Raw genomic sequence first — 16,828 nt, 5'->3', positions numbered from 1 at the left:
TGCTGCATTCCTGTGTGGTTGGATGAACGGTACACAAGAGTTTCCGGCTCATAGGAATGGCTCTACAAGTGGCGATTGCAACTCGGACAGTTCGGGCTGCAAGAAGCATCCCAGGTCCTGGGAGTTCTGACATCACAAAGCAATTCAATGGAAGTTCCTTTGGATAGGCAGTGATTGGATCTTATTTCTTGTGGCCGTAACCAACTGATGTCGCATTTTTAATCTACCGTCTATCGAACCACATGTGAGCGCCAAGTGGGAGGGACCACCTGCTTTAATCACATGATCGGTCCCAGTGGCGGCCACTCCATAAGGGGCTCAGCCCCCCTAATCCCCTTGCAGGACGCCAGACACATGGACTTCAATGGGGGTTTTTTTTTTTTGAAGCACGTGATTAGAGCCGGGTGGCGCAGAGCCCACCCACTTGTGTGACAATAGCGAATTTATATCTTCTCCTCCTGACCAATCAGGAAGCGGGTCTTAAGACCCAATCGGCCGAGAGGAGAAGCGACCTTATTGGCTGGTAGGAGAAGCAGGGGGGGGGAAGCCGCTGTGGAGTAGAAGCAGGGAGGAAGCCGCCACCACCTGGATGGGGTAAGTAGTGCTGGATAATCGAGTGGCGGGGGGGGGGGGGGTGGGTTAGGTTTGGTGGTGGCCTAAAAGTGAACTAACATCGCATACCCTAACCATCAACACCCCCCCCACCCTACCCCCGCCTTGGGTGCGGGGATGCCGAGCTGTCACTTCCTCTTCTCCGCGCAGTGCTTCCCAGGATGGATCAGAGTGGTTTCTGATTGGTCAGCGCCGTCATAGAGCATCAATCTGGTCTGACAAGGAAGCATTGCACAGAGAAGGGTGGGGATTTAATATCCGGCTGTGTGGGCACTGACAACTCGGAATCCACGGATGTAAGTACAGCAAGGACCAGGGTGGGGGGGGATGTATAGTTCACCTTTTCTGTAAATCTTTTAGTTCATCCTACGTTAGCTTGTTTCTCTGCCCTGATGAAGGGGGAGTGAACCCCAGAAACACGTTGTTTTAAATCGTATGACCTCTTGTGCGAAGAAGTAAAGATTTCCAGTGCTTATGGTTTTTCCCATTTTCTCCACACACCGCTGGCATTACTCCAGAGACCCCCCAAACATATCCCCGGCTGATAGAGAAAACCCAGATCTAAAATCTTCTCCTTCCTGCTTCAGGTCCAGAGCTCCACCAACACAACGATTGTTCATTGGAAAAAGGAGAGGAGAATGTGGGACTTTCTATGAATCATACAGCCAAGGAGACAACACGGCAGGGTGTGTCTGGTGAGAATTGATAAGAAAGGCGGGAGTCTAGAACAATGATATTTGGAATTAAAAATGGCAGCAATATAAGAGATTTATCCTCCCATGGAGACCATATGGACTTCATTGTCCATACAGGTATTGTCAGTCATCCCCTTTCTCTCTTTTCTACCTCGTTTTCTCTTTTTGCATCACTGTGCCCTGGGTTTAAAAAAAAAAAAAAAATATATATATATATATATATATATATATAAATATATATATATATATATTTTTTTTAAAATATAAATATACAATTTATATATATATTTTTTTTTTAAATATAAATATATAATTTATATATATATTTTTTTTTTCACCAGTCTACTACCTTATTCTCAACTCTATGTCCTGGCCACAGCACTCACCTATCCACTTTAACCACTTCAGCCCCAGAAGGATTTACCCCCTTCCTGACCAGAGCACTTTTTGCGATTTGGCACTGCGTTGTTTTAACTGACAATTGCGCGGTCGTGCGACGTGGCTCCCAAACAAAATTGACGTCCTTCCCCCACCAAAGAGCTTTCTTTTGGTGGTATTTGATCACCTGTGCAGGTTTTTATTTTTTGTGCTATAAACAAAAAAAGGAGCGACAATTTAAAAAAAAAAAAAAAAAAAAAACGCATTATTTTTTACGTTTTGCTATAATAAATATCCCCCAAAAATATATAAAAAAAAACTATTTTTTCCCTCAGTTTAGGCCGATACATATTTTTTGGTAAAAAAAATTTCCAATAAGCGATTATTGATTGGTTTGCGCAAAAGTTATAGCGTTTACAAAATAGGGGATCGTTTTATGGCATTTTTATTAATATATATTTTTTTTTAAATGCCGGCGATCAGTGATTTTTATTGTGACTGCGACATTATGGTGGACACATCGGACATTTTTGGGACCATTGTCATTTATACAGCAATCAGTGCTATACAAATGCACCGATTCCTGTGTAAATGATACAGGCAGTGAAGGGGTTAACCACTAGGTGGCAGTGTAGGGGTTAAGTGTGTCCTAGGCGCGTGTTCCTAACTGTGGGGGGGGGGGGGGGGGCGTGGCTGTGTTTTACAGATCACTGATCTCTGCTCCAATCACAGGGAGCAGAGATCGGCGTCAGTTGTTGCTAGGCAGAACTGGGAGATGCTGTTTACAATGCCATCTCCCTGTTCTTCCTCTCCGTGAGTCGATCGCGGGTATCAAGTCCGTGGGACCTGCGACCCGACTCACGGAGCTTCCCGCGAGCGCGCGCCCCCGCCGCCTCTTAAAGGGCAACGTACAGGTATGTGATTTTGCCTGTACGTACCGCTCTGCCGACGTATATCGGCGTGAGGTGGTCGGGAAGAGGTTAACCACTGGGTGGCGCTATAGGGGTTAAGTGTGTCCTAGGGAGCGATTATAACTGTGGGGGGGGGGCTGTGTGTGACACGACACTGATCACTGCTCCCGATTACAGGGAGATGTGATCAGTGTCCTGTCACTAGGCAGAATGAGGAGATGCTCATTTACATCGGCATTTCCCGGTTCTTCTCTCCGTGAGACGATCGCGGGTATCCCCGTGGACATCGATCACGCTCACTGAGCCCCCGGCGGGTGCGCACGCGCTTGAAAGCCGCCTCTTAAAAGGGCAATATACAGGTACGGTAATCCGCCTGTATGTGCCCTTATGCCGCAGGATATCTGCGCGAGGCGGTTAAAAAAAAAAAAAAAATTAAAAAATCAAATATTTTACTTTATGCTATAAAACACATCCAATAATTGTTTTTTTTTTTGTTTTTGTTTTTTTTTATTTAATTTCATCAATTCAGGCCAATATGTATTCTGCTACATATTTTATATAAAAAAAAAAATCAAAAAAAAAATCCCAGTAAGTGTATATTGATTGTAGACGGGATAACTTTTGTGTAACCCAAACTAGGGGGGACATTGGGACCCGCTGATCGGCTCCCACGATGTAGAATCACAGCGGGATAGTGCCTCATCGTTGGTATCAGTGGGAGGAATAGTGCCCCATCGTTGGTGTCAGCAGGAAGAATAGTGCCCCATCGTTGGTGTCAGCGGGAGGAATAGTGCCCCATTGTTGGTGTCAGCGGGAGGAATAGTGCCCCATCGTTGGTGTCAGAGGGAGGAATAGTGCCCCATCATTGGTGTCAGCGGGAGGAATAGTGCCCCATCATTGGTGTCAGCGGGAGGAATAGTGCCCCATCATTGGTGTCAGTGGGAGGAATAGTGCCCCTTCATTGGTGTCAGTGGGAGGAATAGTGCCCCTTCATTGGTGTCAGTGGAAGGAATAGTGCCCCATCGTTGGTGTCAGTGGAAGGAATAGTGCCCCATCGTTGGTGTCAGTGGAAGGAATAGTGCCCCATCGTTGGTGTCAGTGGAAGGAATAGTGCCCCATCGTTGGTGTCAGTGGGAGGAATAGTGCCCCATCATTGGTGTCAGCGGGAGGAATAGTGCCCCATCATTGGTGTCAGCGGAAGGAATAGTGCCCCATCATTGGTGTCAGCGGGAGGAATAGTGCCCCTTCATTGGTGTCAGGGGAAGGAATAGTGCCCCTTCATTGGTGTCAATGGGAGGAATAGTGCCCCTTCATTGGTGTCAGTGGGAGGAATAGTGCCCCTTCATTGGTGTCAGTGGAAGGAATAGTGCCCCATCATTGATGACAGACGGGGAGGAATAGTGCCCCATCATTGGTGTCAGTGGAAGGAATAGTGCCCCTTCATTGGTGTCAGTGGAAGGAATAGTGCCCCTTCATTGGTGTCAGTGGAAGGAATAGTGCCCCTTCATTGGTGTCAGTGGGAGGAATAGTGCCCCATCATTGGTGTCAGTGATAGAGCATCAAATCCCAGCTTGTACTCACTGCCCTCGGATAAAGAACCCCTATTGTGTGAATGTGTCTTCAAGACTTAAAATGAAATAAAAAGAAAATAAACGGTTAAAAAGTTAAAAAAATTCCCTTTTACTCTTCCATGGAAATGACATCATTGTACATCTTAGCAGAGAAGCGTTTCAGATTATAAGTGAGAAGCAAACATGGAACCTTGCTGAGCGGACAGACAGACAGACACGACCTGTGACCTTTATTCCCTGGTGGTTTCACCTTTGGTACACGTTGTCTTTTGAGGCATGCCCCTCCCCCCCAGTGCAGCCCACCTGGCCTATAACCTACCTCTGCCCCGCTTCACTGCCCCAACCTTTCTTCCTAAAGTGTGGCCACATGTCACCACCCCATTCATTCCTATAGGAATCCATACCTATGGCGCCACCCAGTGGAGTACAGGCTGTGTAGGCCGGATGCAGGGCCACACAGAAAAGACTGCTGAAATGGGGACCGAGGTAAGTGATGGAGCAGGTGGGCTGCACTCAGGGAGGTGGGGGGGGGGGGGGGGGAGCCTTTAAAAAAAAACAAAAAGGTAGAAAGTCACCTTTGAAATGTGAACATTTCTCATTCAAACTGACCCACAGACAGCCTTTGAACCCTCATCTTGCCTGGCGTCTTTTGTATGGGGTTGTCATACTAGCTGACCCTCCGCGGGCTGCTGGTACCGGAACGCGAGCCGGCGACAATGCAGCTCCGCCCTCTCTGAGCACACTGTAGCCCCGCCCCTCAGCCACAATAGCACGAGAGGGATGGGAAGTGGATAGAATCATAGGACAAGAGGCTGCAGTCCTGTACAATGTAAGAGTCCCTCCGAATTGTCTTCATGATACAGAACTTTGTCTTTAGCAGAGGGGAGCAGCTCACAGTTTTTTCAAATTTCTAAGCAGAATTTTGTTCCCATCTGACAGCCAATAAAAATGCTGAGTCCATCTATTCTAAAAATAGAAAAAAATTATTGCATGGTCCGGGGGAGGGGGGGGGAGTAACGACACTCCACCGTCAAAGCAAAGGGACCGGCCGCACTCAGGTGACATCGGCATTGATAAAAGATAAAAAAAAATAAAAAAAAAATACTTTATTGTTCTGGAGAATAGAGAAGGTCGGCCCAGACCATCCTGTCTTTGACGCGTTTCACCTGAAGAGCCATTTTGGGGCGAGACACGAGTGAGGAGACCTTCTGTATTCAATGTCCAGGACAACATTTGTTTTATCCATGCACTCAGGATGATATCAGCATGAATCAAACTTTATTGTTCAAGAAAATGAATACAAACGCCTGCCGCACCCCTCCTAAATCCGACTCGTTTCACCTCAAGAGCCCTTGCAGGGTAAAACATAAGTAAAGAGGGTCTAGACAGACCTTCTATATTCAATGTCCAGAACAATAAAGTTTTATGCATGCACTCAGATGACATCAGCATGGATAAAACTTTATTGTTCCGGAAAATGAAATGAACAGAAGGTCTGCCTGCTCCCTCGTTACTATAGTGCGTTTCACCTGGAGAACCGCGTTTGGGTGCAAGTGAGGAGAGTCTGGATAGATCTTCCGTATGTATTGTCCGAAACGATAAAGTTGCATCCATGCACTCAGATGGCAACAGCATGAACAAAACTTTATTGCTCTGGAAAAATGAATACAGAAGTGTGCGGAGACCCTCCTGGCTGATGCATTTCACCCGAAGAGCCCTGTTTGGGCGAAACATGAATGTGGGGGGGTCTGGGTAGACACCTTCTGTATTCAATGTCCAGAACAATATCCATGCACACAGATGATATCAGCATAGATAAAAAAAACTTTATTGTTCCAGACGTTGAATAAACAAGGGCCTCCCAGACCCTCCTGACTGATGCGTTTCACCTGAAGAGCCGTTACAGGGTGAAACATAAAAGTGAGGAGGGTCTAGATAGACCTTCTGTATTCAAATGTCCAGATAAATTATTATACAGGATTTATATAGCGCCAACAGTTTACGCAGCGCTTTACAATATAAAAAGTGAGACAATACAGTTATAATACAAGAGGATTAAAGAGGGCCCTGCTCAGAAGAGCTTACAATCTAATAGACCTTCTGTATTCAACTTCCAGAACAATAAAGTCTTATCCATGCACTAGGAGAACGTCAGCATGGATAAATCTTTTTTTGTTCTTGAAAATGTTTACAGAAGTCAACCGGGACCCTTCTGACACGTTTCACCTCAAGGGACCTCCTTGGGTAACACATGAGTGATGTATAGTTTAGTCCAGACCTTCCGTATTTAATGTCCAGGACAATAAAGTTTTAGGCAAGTGACATCAGCATGGATAACAAAAACTTTATTGTTCTGGAAAATAAATACAGAAGGTCTGCCTGGACCCTCCTTACTCTAGTGCGCTTCACCTAAAGAGCCCTGTTTGGGCAAGACACGTCTGAGGTCTAGGTATACCTTCTGTAGCCAATGTCCAGAACAATAAAGTTTCATCTATATGGACATCATCAGAGTGTGGCCGGTCTCTTTGCCTTTGGCATGGTGGGGGAAGCTCCAATCAGCTGGCACTGTTGCCTACAGGTGTGGGCAAACCATGGATTTGGAAGTGGTCGGCCCTTTCTGAGATTTCGGAAGATGCGCCATGTTGTGGTAGAGATGGACGGTGCCAAATCGCCAGATGTCTCCAGCAGACCTCTGACACCTCCCCTCATGCTGGCCATAATGGTGGAATAGCAGATTTGCACCCGAAGCATCAGGAAGGTGGCAGGGACATCTCCTTCCTCCCGCAGAAGGACCAGACGTGGTGCGACCCCTCCTCTCCTCTCCTCTCCTCTCCTCTCCTCTTCTCAGGACTGGCTCCTTTTGCGGTAGAGGTAGGCGTTACTCACTTGGTTCATGACGACCAGGCCGGTGAGAAGCGGAGAGAGGGCGCACAGGTACCAGGCCAGCCCGGTGACATTGGCGGTGAACCACAAGGAGCACATTCCCAGCATGAGGCTGCCGCACGCCAGCAGGTAGCCCAGGAGGCCGGACGTGGCGTGGTAGAGCTTCCGAGTGGCCAATGTCCATCGCTGCACCAGTTTAGGGTAGAGTAGGGTCACCCCACCCAGATTCTGGACCACAGTACACAGCACAGTCAGCAGGCCCACCAACCCGTGCCAGGTGGAAAAGTGAGGCTTCTCCTGGTATACTTTGTTGGTGTAGATTATACCCAGGCCCAGCAGGGCGCAGAGCACCGCCAGTAGCTGCAGCACCCAGTGAGCCCGTGTGCGGGCCTTCCGAGACAGGGAGCGCAGCAGGGAGTCAGGTGAGAAAACCATGATGGCCTCCGTCATGAAGAAGGAGAACTGCGGAGAGAAGAATCACATTGAGTGCCCAGATAAGATGGAGGTGCAACATGTACCATTACCACCAAAGATCAGCCCCTCCCCCCATGCCAGGGTGGTAAGCGTAACCCTGGACTCTTTCTGGCTCCAAATCCAATCACTGACCAAAGCTTCTGCTCCGTAACTTTTCTTCTTAACCAACTTCACTACCAACCTACTAATCCACTCCCTCGTTATCCCTCGCCTCAACTTATGCAACTCCCACATTGGCTGACCTCTACAAAGACTATCCTCCAATCAGTCCATCATGAATGCTGCTACCAGGCTCATCCACCTTACCAACCACTCAGTGTCCTCCACCCTCCTCTCTGCCAATCCAATCAATTGCCTCCATTTTACGGTCTTCAATCCCCCTCTGCCAATCCCTCCACTGGCCTCCGCTCATTGTCCTCCACCCATCTCTGCTAATCCCTCCACTGGCTGTCCCTTCCATTGGCCTCCACCCATCTTTACCAATCCTTCCACTGGCTGTCCCTTCTATTGGCCTCCGCTCAGTGTCCTCCACCCATCTCTGCAAATCCCTCCACTGGCCGTCCCTTCTATTGGCTTCCGCTCAGTGTCCACCCATCTCTGCAAATCCCTCCACTGGCCGTCCCTTCTATTGGCCTCCGCTCAGTGTCCTCCACCCATCTCTGCAAATCCCTCCACTGGCCGTCCCTTCTATTGGCCTCCGCTCAGTGTCGTCCACCCATCTCTGCCAATCCCTCCACTGGCTGTCCCTTCTATTGGCCTCCGCTCAGTGTCCTCCACCCATCTCTGCCAATCCCTCCACTGGCCGTCCCTTCCATTGGCCTCCGCTCAGTGTCCCCCACCCATCTCTGCCAATCCCTCCACTGGCCATCCCTTCTATTGGCCTCCGCTCAGTGTCCCCCACCCATCTTTGCAAATCCCTCCACTGGCCGCCCCTTCTATTGGCCTCCGCTCAGTGTCATCCACCCATCTCTGCCAATCCCTCCACTGGCTGTCCCTTCTATTGGCCTCCACTCAGTGTCCCCCACCCATCTCTGCAAATCCCTCCACTGGCCGTCCCTTCTATTGGCCTCCGCTCAGTGTCGTCCACCCATCTCTGCCAATCCCTCCACTGGCCGTCCCTTCTATTGGCCTCCGATCAGTGTCCCCCACCCATCTCTGCAAATCCCTTCACTGGTCGTCCCTTCCATTGGCCTCCGCTCAGTGTCCTCCACCCATCTCTGCCAATCCCTCCACTGGCTGTCCCTTCCATTGGCCTCCGCTCAGTGTCCCCCACCCATCTCTGCCAATCCCTCCACTGGCCGTCCCTTCCATTGGCCTCCGCTCAGTGTCCCCCACCCATCTCTGCCAATCCCTCCACTGGCTGCCCTGCAGTGTCCTCCACCCCTCTTTTCTAATCCCTCCACTGGTGTCCGCTCACCCAACCAATAAAATACAAAGCCACACAACTCAGGCCTGCCCTACATACACAACCCCATCTCATAATATTACCAAGACCTCCTGCTCTCTCCTCCTTCCATGCTCAATTCCAGGACTTCTCCAGAGGCTGCCTCTCCCATCCTATGGAGCTCTCTGCCCCAATCTGTCTATCACCTACTCTACTTTTAGGAGAATACCTGAAAACTCCTCTCTTCATAGAAGCCTATCCGACCTCCACCCAACAACTGAACTTTTACTTCCTCCATCAATACCTCCCTTTACAGTCATTACCTTTTTTTAATCACTTCCTCCTCCTTTTTGATTATAAGCTCTCATGACCAGTCCCTCCTAACCCTCCTGTATTGACCTGTAACTGTACTGTCTCCCTTTATATTGTAAAGCACTGAGCAAACTGTTGGTCCTGAATAACAATATTAATAATCCTGTATAATGATATAAATAATAAAGACGACTACTACTACTACTGATTTGTAATAATAATCTTGAATAATAATATTAACAGCAATAACATAAATCGTGAATCATAAAAATATAATTATATTATAAATAAGCTATGATTATTATTAATAATCAACCTGTATAATGATATAAATCATGAAGAATAATATAAAAATTGTGAATATTATTACTACTACACAGGATTCATATAATGATTAACAATAATCCTGCATTCAAAAAAATAAAATAAAAATTATATATATATATATATACACGGTGGTGTGAAAAAGTGTTTGCCCCCTTCCTCATTTCCTGTTCCTTTGCATGTTTGTCACACTTAAGTGTTTCGGAACATCAAACCAATTTAAACAATAGTCAAGGACAACACAAGTAAACACAAAATGCAATTTGTAAATGAAGGTGTTTATTATTAAAGGTGAAAAAAAATCCAAACCATCATGGCCCTGTGTGAAAAAGTGATTGCCCCCCTTGTTAAAACATACTATAACTGTGGTTGTCCACACCTGAGTTCAATTTCTCTAGCCACACCCAGGCCTGATTATTGCCACACCTGTTCACAATCAAGGCATCACTTAAATAGGAGCTGCTTGACACAGTAAGGTCCACCAGAAGATCCTTAAACGCTACACATCGTGCCGAGACCCAAAGAAATTCAGGAACAATTGAGAAAGAAAGTAATTGAGATCTATCAGTCTGGAAAGGGTTATAAAGCCATTTCCAAAGCTTTGGGAATCCAGCGAACCACAGTGAGAGCCATTATCCACAAATGGTGAAGACATGGAACAGTGGTGAACCTTCCCAGGAGTGGCCGGCCGCCCAAAATTACCCCAAGAACGCAGCGACGACTCATCCAAGAGGTCACAAAAGACCCCACAACAACGTCCAAGGAACTGCAGGCCTCACTTGCCTCAGTTAAGGTCAGCGTTCATGCCTCCACCATCAGGAAAAGACTGGACAAAAATGGCCTGCATGGCAGAGTTCCAAGGAGAAAACCACTGCTGAGCAAAAAGAACATCAAAGCTCGTCTCAATTTCTCCACAACACATCTTGATGATCCCCAAGACTTTTGGGACAACATTCTGTGGACCGATGAGACAAAAGTGGAACTCTTTGGAAGGTGTGTGTCCAAGTATATCTGGCGTAGAAGGAACACTGCATTTCATAAAAAGAACATTATACCAACAGTAAAATATGGTGGTGGTAGTGTGATGGTCTGGGGCTGTTTTGCTGCTTCAGGACCTGGAAGACTTGCCGTGATAAAAGGAACTATGAATTCTGCTGTCTACCAAGAGATCCTGAAGGAGAATGTCCGACCATCTGTTCGTGTACTCAAGCTGAAACGAACTTGGGTTCTGCAGCAGGACAATGATCCTAAACACACCAGCAAGTCCACCACCGAATGGCTGAAGAAAAACAAAATGAAGACTTTGGAGTGGCCTAGCCAAAGTCCTGACCTGAATCCTATTGAGATGTTGTGGTATGACCTTAAAAAGGCCGTTCATGCTCGAAAACCCTCTAATGTAACTGAATTAGGACAATTCTGCAAAGATGAGTGGGCCAAAATTCCTCCAGGACGCTGTAAAAGCCTCATTGCACGTTATCGCAAACGCTTGGTTGCAGTTGTTGCTGCTAAGGGTGGCCCAACCAGTTATTAGGTTTAGGGGGCAATCACTTTTTCACACAGGGCCATGATGGTTTGGATTTTTTTTCACCTTTAATAATAAACACCTTCATTTACAAATTGCATTTTGTGTTTACTTGTGTTGTCCTTGACTATTGTTTAAATTGGTTTGATGTTCCGAAACACTTAAGTGTGACAAACATGCAAAGGAACAGGAAATGAGGAAGGGGGCAAACACTTTTTCACACCACTGTATATATATATATATATATATATATATATATATATATATATATATATATATATATATATATATATATATATATATATATATATATATATATATATATATATATATATACACACACACACACACAGCCCACTGTTGTCACTCACCGACAGGGTCATGAGGAAAGGGTGCCAGGAGAAAAGAGCTGAAATCAAAAATAAATAAAATAATTAACAGAAATAGTAAAGAAAAAAAATACTTTGTAAAACAAATTAGGTAGATGGAGGTTCACAGCCCTTGGTGGAGTTCTTCCTTAAAGGATAAGTCCACCCTAAAACTAAAATCCCGGCATCTACAGACATCCCCCATCTAACACTAACCCATCTAGCCCTGTAAAGAAGGAATCAGCACACGTACCTTTTCTGAAGCCGATCGACCTGATCTCCAGCAGAAGATCTGCAGAGGACACAGCCGACGTCTGTGAAATGAATGGGGAGTGACGTCCCATATAGAGTTACTATGGGGCTTCCGTTGTCGGCTGTGATTTCCGCACAGTGTAGCCGCCGCTGACAGCTCAGCGTGGGATGGGGGTCAGATCATTTTCAGAGAAGGGATGTATAGTGATTTCTTCTTTACAGGGTTGGGTAGGTTAGTGTTAGATCGTGGGTGTTTGTAAAGGTAGAGAGTTTAGTGTTGGGGGGGGACTTCTACTTTAAAGCCCAACTCCAGGCTCCTCTGCGCAGTGATGACATCAGCCGCTCTCTGTCAATTAAACGCTGTAAGGGTGGGGTGCTGTGCTGGGGGGGGGAGGGGGATGATGCCATGACACCCAGCAATTTATCCCCATTAGAAATATTTTCCCATCACCTCTCTGCTCCTCCCCTTCCCCAGAGTTCTTTCCCCTTATCCACCCCTAGTTCCCCCTCCTCCTCTCCCAACCCCCTCCCCCTTCCAGCTCATTTCTCCACCCCACTTATCCCCCTCAGCTTTTACTCCTCCCAACTCCTTCACCCCCCCCCCCACCCAGCCTTCCCCCACATCATCCCTCACCCCTGCCCCCCACCCTTACATCTCTTATTCCCTCCACTGATCTCCCCCCCCCCCCTTTATACTCACTTGATCCAGGTTTAGAGACATAAATCATGAAGATGGTGAAAGCAAAAGTGGTGAGGTGAGCGGTGGCCCCGGATATCACCCGCAGAGTGCGATGAACCCGCGTTTCACTTTCCACACTCTGAGCCATGACCTGCGAAGAAAGACAATGTGACATGGAAGATCTGCCTGGTACCCCCATCACCATCTCTCCGTCCCCCACCTCTTTCTCCTCCGACCACCGCCTTCCCCATCCACCGCCTCCTCCGACCACCGCCTTCTCCGACCACCGCCTTCCCCATCCACCGCCTCCTCCGACCACCGCTTTCCCCATCCACCGCCTCCTCCGACCACCGTCTTCCCCATCCACCGCCTCCTCCGACCACCGTCTTCCCCATCCACCGCCTCCTCCGACCACCGTCTTCCCCATCCACCGCCTCCTCCGACCACCGTCTTCCCCGACCACCGTCTTCCCCATCCACCGCCTCCTCCGACCACCGCCTTCCCCATCCACCTCCTCCTCCGACCACCGTCTTCCCCATCCACCGCCTCCTCCGACCACCGTCTTCCCCATCCACCGCCTCCTCCGACCACCGTCTTCCCCGACCACCGTCTTCCCCATCCACCGCCTCCTCCGACCACCGTCTTCCCCGACCACCGTCTTCCCCATCCACCGCCTCCTCCGACCACCGCCTTCCCCATCCACCTCCTCCTCCGACCACCGTCTTCCCCATCCACCGCCTCCTCCGACCACCGTCTTCCCCATCCACCGCCTCCTCCATCCACCGCCTCCTCCGACCACCGTCTTCCCCATCCACCGCCTCCTCCGACCACCGTCTTCCCCATCCACCGCCAACTCCGACCACCGTCTTCCCCATCCACCGCCTCCTCCGACCACCGTCTTCCCCATCCACCGCCTCCTCCGACCACCGTCTTCCCCATCCACCGCCTCCTCCGACCACCGTCTTCCCCATCCACCGCCTCCTCCGACCACCGTCTTCCCCATCCACCGCCTCCTCCGACCACCGTCTTCCCCATCCACCGCCTCCTCCGACCACCGTCTTCCCCATCCACCGCCTCCTCCGACCACCGTCTTCCCCGACCACCGTCTTCCCCATCCACCGCCTCCTCCGACCACCGCCTCCTCCGACCACCGTCTTCCCCGACCACCTCCTCCTCCGACCACCGTCTTCCCCGACCACCTCCTCCTCCGACCACCGCCTTCCCCATCCACCTCCTCCTCCGACCACCGCCTTCCCCATCCACCGCCTCCTCCGACCACCGTCTTCCCCAGCCACCACCGCCTCCTCCGACCACCGTCTTCCCCATCCACCGCCTCCTCCGACCACCGTCTTCCCCAGCCACCACCGCCTCCTCCGACCACCGTCTTCCCCAGCCACCACCGCCTCCTCCGACCACCGTCTTCCCCAGCCACCACCGCCTCCTCCGACCACCGTCTTCCCCATCCACCGCCTCCTCCGACCACCGTCTTCCCCATCCACCGCCTCCTCCGACCACCGTCTTCCCCATCCACCGCCTCCTCCGACCACCGTCTTCCCCATCCACCGCCTCCGCCGACCACCGTCTTCCCCATCCACCGCCTCCTCCGACCACCGTCTTCCCCATCCACCGCCTCCTCCGACCACCGTCTTCCCCATCCACCGCCTCCTCCGACCACCGTCTTCCCCATCCACCGCCTCCTCCGACCACCGTCTTCCCCATCCACCGCCTCCTCCGACCACCGTCTTCCCCATCCACCGCCTCCTCCGACCACCGTCTTCCCCATCCACCGCCTCCTCCGACCACCGTCTTCCCCATCCACCGCCTCCTCCGACCACCGTCTTCCCCATCCACCGCCTCCTCCGACCACCGTCTTCCCCATCCACCGCCTCCTCCGACCACCGTCTTCCCCATCCACCGCCTCCTCCGACCACCGTCTTCCCCATCCACCGCCTCCTCCGACCACCGTCTTCCCCATCCACCGCCTCCTCCGACCACCGTCTTCCCCATCCACCGCCTCCTCCGACCACCGTCTTCCCCATCCACCGCCTCCTCCGACCACCGTCTTCCCCATCCACCGCCTCCTCCGACCACCGTCTTCCCCATCCACCGCCTCCTCCGACCACCGTCTTCCCCATCCACCGCCTCCTCCGACCACCGTCTTCCCCATCCACCGCCTCCTCCGACCACCGTCTTCCCCATCCACCGCCTCCTCCGACCACCGTCTTCCCCATCCACCGCCTCCTCCGACCACCGTCTTCCCCATCCACCGCCTCCTCCGACCACCGTCTTCCCCATCCACCGCCTCCTCCGACCACCGTCTTCCCCATCCACCGCCTCCTCCGACCACCGTCTTCCCCATCCACCGCCTCCTCCGACCACCGTCTTCCCCATCCACCGCCTCCTCCGACCACCGTCTTCCCCATCCACCGCCTCCTCCGACCACCGTCTTCCCCATCCACCTCCTCCTCCGACCACCGTCTTCCCCATCCACCTCCTCCTCCGACCACCGTCTTCCCCATCCACCGCCTCCTCCGACCACCGTCTTCCCCATCCACCGCCTCCTCCGACCACCGTCTTCCCCATCCACCGCCTCCTCCGACCACCGTCTTCCCCATCCACCGCCTCCTCCGACCACCGTCTTCCCCATCCACCGCCTCCTCCGACCACCGTCTTCCCCATCCACCGCCTCCTCCGACCACCGTCTTCCCCATCCACCGCCTCCTCCGACCACCGTCTTCCCCATCCACCGCCTCCTCCGACCACCGTCTTCCCCATCCACCGCCTCCTCCGACCACCGTCTTCCCCATCCACCGCCTCCTCCGACCACCGTCTTCCCCATCCACCGCCTCCTCCGACCACCGTCTTCCCCATCCACCGCCTCCTCCGACCACCGTCTTCCCCATCCACCGCCTCCTCCGACCACCGTCTTCCCCATCCACCGCCTCCTCCGACCACCGTCTTCCCCATCCACCGCCTCCTCCGACCACCGTCTTCCCCATCCACCGCCTCCTCCGACCACCGTCTTCCCCATCCACCGCCTCCTCCGACCACCGTCTTCCCCATCCACCGCCTCCTCCGACCACCGTCTTCCCCATCCACCGCCTCCTCCGACCACCGTCTTCCCCATCCACCGCCTCCTCCGACCACCGTCTTCCCCATCCACCGCCTCCTCCGACCACCGTCTTCCCCATCCACCGCCTCCTCCGACCACCGTCTTCCCCATCCACCGCCTCCTCCGACCACCGTCTTCCCCATCCACCGCCTCCTCCGACCACCGTCTTCCCCATCCACCGCCTCCTCCGACCACCGTCTTCCCCATCCACCGCCTCCTCCGACCACCGTCTTCCCCATCCACCGCCTCCTCCGACCACCGTCTTCCCCATCCACCACCTCTTCCGACCACCGTCTTCCCATCCCCTACCTCTTCCTCCTCCGACCACCATCTCCTCATCCACCACCTCCTCATCCACCACCTCCTCCGACCACCATCTCCCCATCCCCCACCTCCTCTGAACACCATCTCCCCATCCCCCACCTCCTCCAACCACCATCTCCCCATCCCCCACCTCCTCCAACCACCATTTCCCCACCCCCCATCTCCCAATCCCCCACCTCCTCTGAACACCATCTCCACATCCCCCACCTCCTCCAACCACCATTTCCCCACCCCCCACCTCCTCCGACCACCATCTCCCCATCCCCCACCTCCTGCAACCACCATTTCCCCACCCCTCAACCACCATCTCCCCATCCCCCACCTCCTCCAACCACCATCTCCCCATCCCCCACCTCCTCCAACCACCATCATTTCCCTATTCCCCCTACCACCATCATCTCCCCCTTATCATCCCAGTACGCTGATGGGGCTCTAACCCTTTCATACTCCACCCACAGCTGGAATACACGGACATTACATACATGAGGCACTGAGCACAGATCACCCTCCGCCCCTTCCCAGGACCCCACACACAGGAAGTCCTGCCAAAGTTGTGCTGGTTGTCACCTCCACTGCTCCATGAAAGCCAATCCCAGAGACCCCACCCAAGGATGAGCCAATCAAATGGGGTCCTGTGGTAGGATGTCAGAGCCCCCTGGAGTGTGGGCTGTATATGGAGGGGGTGAGGGACCCCCCAATATTAATATTATCCCGACAGTCTGGTGTAGCCCTCCTCCCCAGGGGAATCCTCTTCCCAGCCCCGCCCAGTGTACAGGAGACACAATGTATCCTTCCCCTGGGACACAATGTAACAACTTACCCTCAGCTGTCATCGGGCTCCTGGACACTCACTTCCGGTTTCCTTGCTCCGCTTTACTATTGGACAAGCACCCTGCCAATCTCCAGATGCCCCCGCCCCCTATCCGCCTTTTCCGGGACCAGCTCTGTATTCAAACAGAAGGAATACACCCAATCAAAATGGAGGGGGCGGGCCAGAGCGAGACGCATAACAAATCAGAATCTTAGG

The 16,828-nt window shown here is 51.9% G+C and overlaps 1 protein-coding gene across 2 annotated transcripts; it reads right to left on the bottom strand.

Annotated features, from left to right (window-relative positions):
• Window positions 1–4,252: 4,252 nt before the first annotated feature.
• Window positions 4,253–16,754, bottom strand: CYB561D2 (cytochrome b561 family member D2). 2 transcript variants are annotated; one of them, XM_077451500.1, is made up of 4 exons: window positions 16,622–16,754; window positions 12,387–12,516; window positions 11,438–11,475; window positions 4,253–7,512 (listed from the first exon to the last, which is right to left on the bottom strand). In XM_077451500.1, exons 2-4 carry the CDS (start codon window positions 12,511–12,513, stop codon window positions 7,012–7,014), a joined length of 666 nt encoding a protein of 221 aa, XP_077307626.1. In that variant the 5' UTR covers window positions 12,514–12,516; window positions 16,622–16,754; the 3' UTR covers window positions 4,253–7,011. The 2 variants fall into 2 exon arrangements, with proteins under 2 accessions (XP_077307626.1, XP_077307628.1); XM_077451502.1 differs by lacking the exon at window positions 16,622–16,754 and adding an exon at window positions 16,369–16,601.
• Window positions 16,755–16,828: the final 74 nt, after the last annotated feature.

This window comes from Lithobates pipiens, unplaced genomic scaffold (assembly GCF_037356315.1).
Source record: "Lithobates pipiens isolate NorthernLeopardFrog02 unplaced genomic scaffold, aLitPip1_a1.2 Scaffold_23, whole genome shotgun sequence".
NCBI classification, from domain to species: domain Eukaryota; kingdom Metazoa; phylum Chordata; class Amphibia; order Anura; family Ranidae; genus Lithobates; species Lithobates pipiens.
Note: the sequence above shows the minus strand (reverse complement) of the source record. Positions and strands in the feature narration are given on the sequence as shown.

Excerpts from the sequence above, each read along its gene's own strand:
- CYB561D2 (XM_077451500.1), bottom strand. The coding sequence starts at position 12,513 with ATGGCTCAGAGTGTGGAAAGTGAAACGCGGGTTCATCGCACTCTGCGG. Across the intron at positions 11,476-12,386 it reads TGTCTCTAAACCTGGATCAA|CTCTTTTCTCCTGGCACCCT; the intron begins GTGAGTATAAAG and ends TTTTGATTTCAG. Across the intron at positions 7,513-11,437 it reads CTTTCCTCATGACCCTGTCG|TTCTCCTTCTTCATGACGGA; the intron begins GTGAGTGACAAC and ends TTCTCTCCGCAG.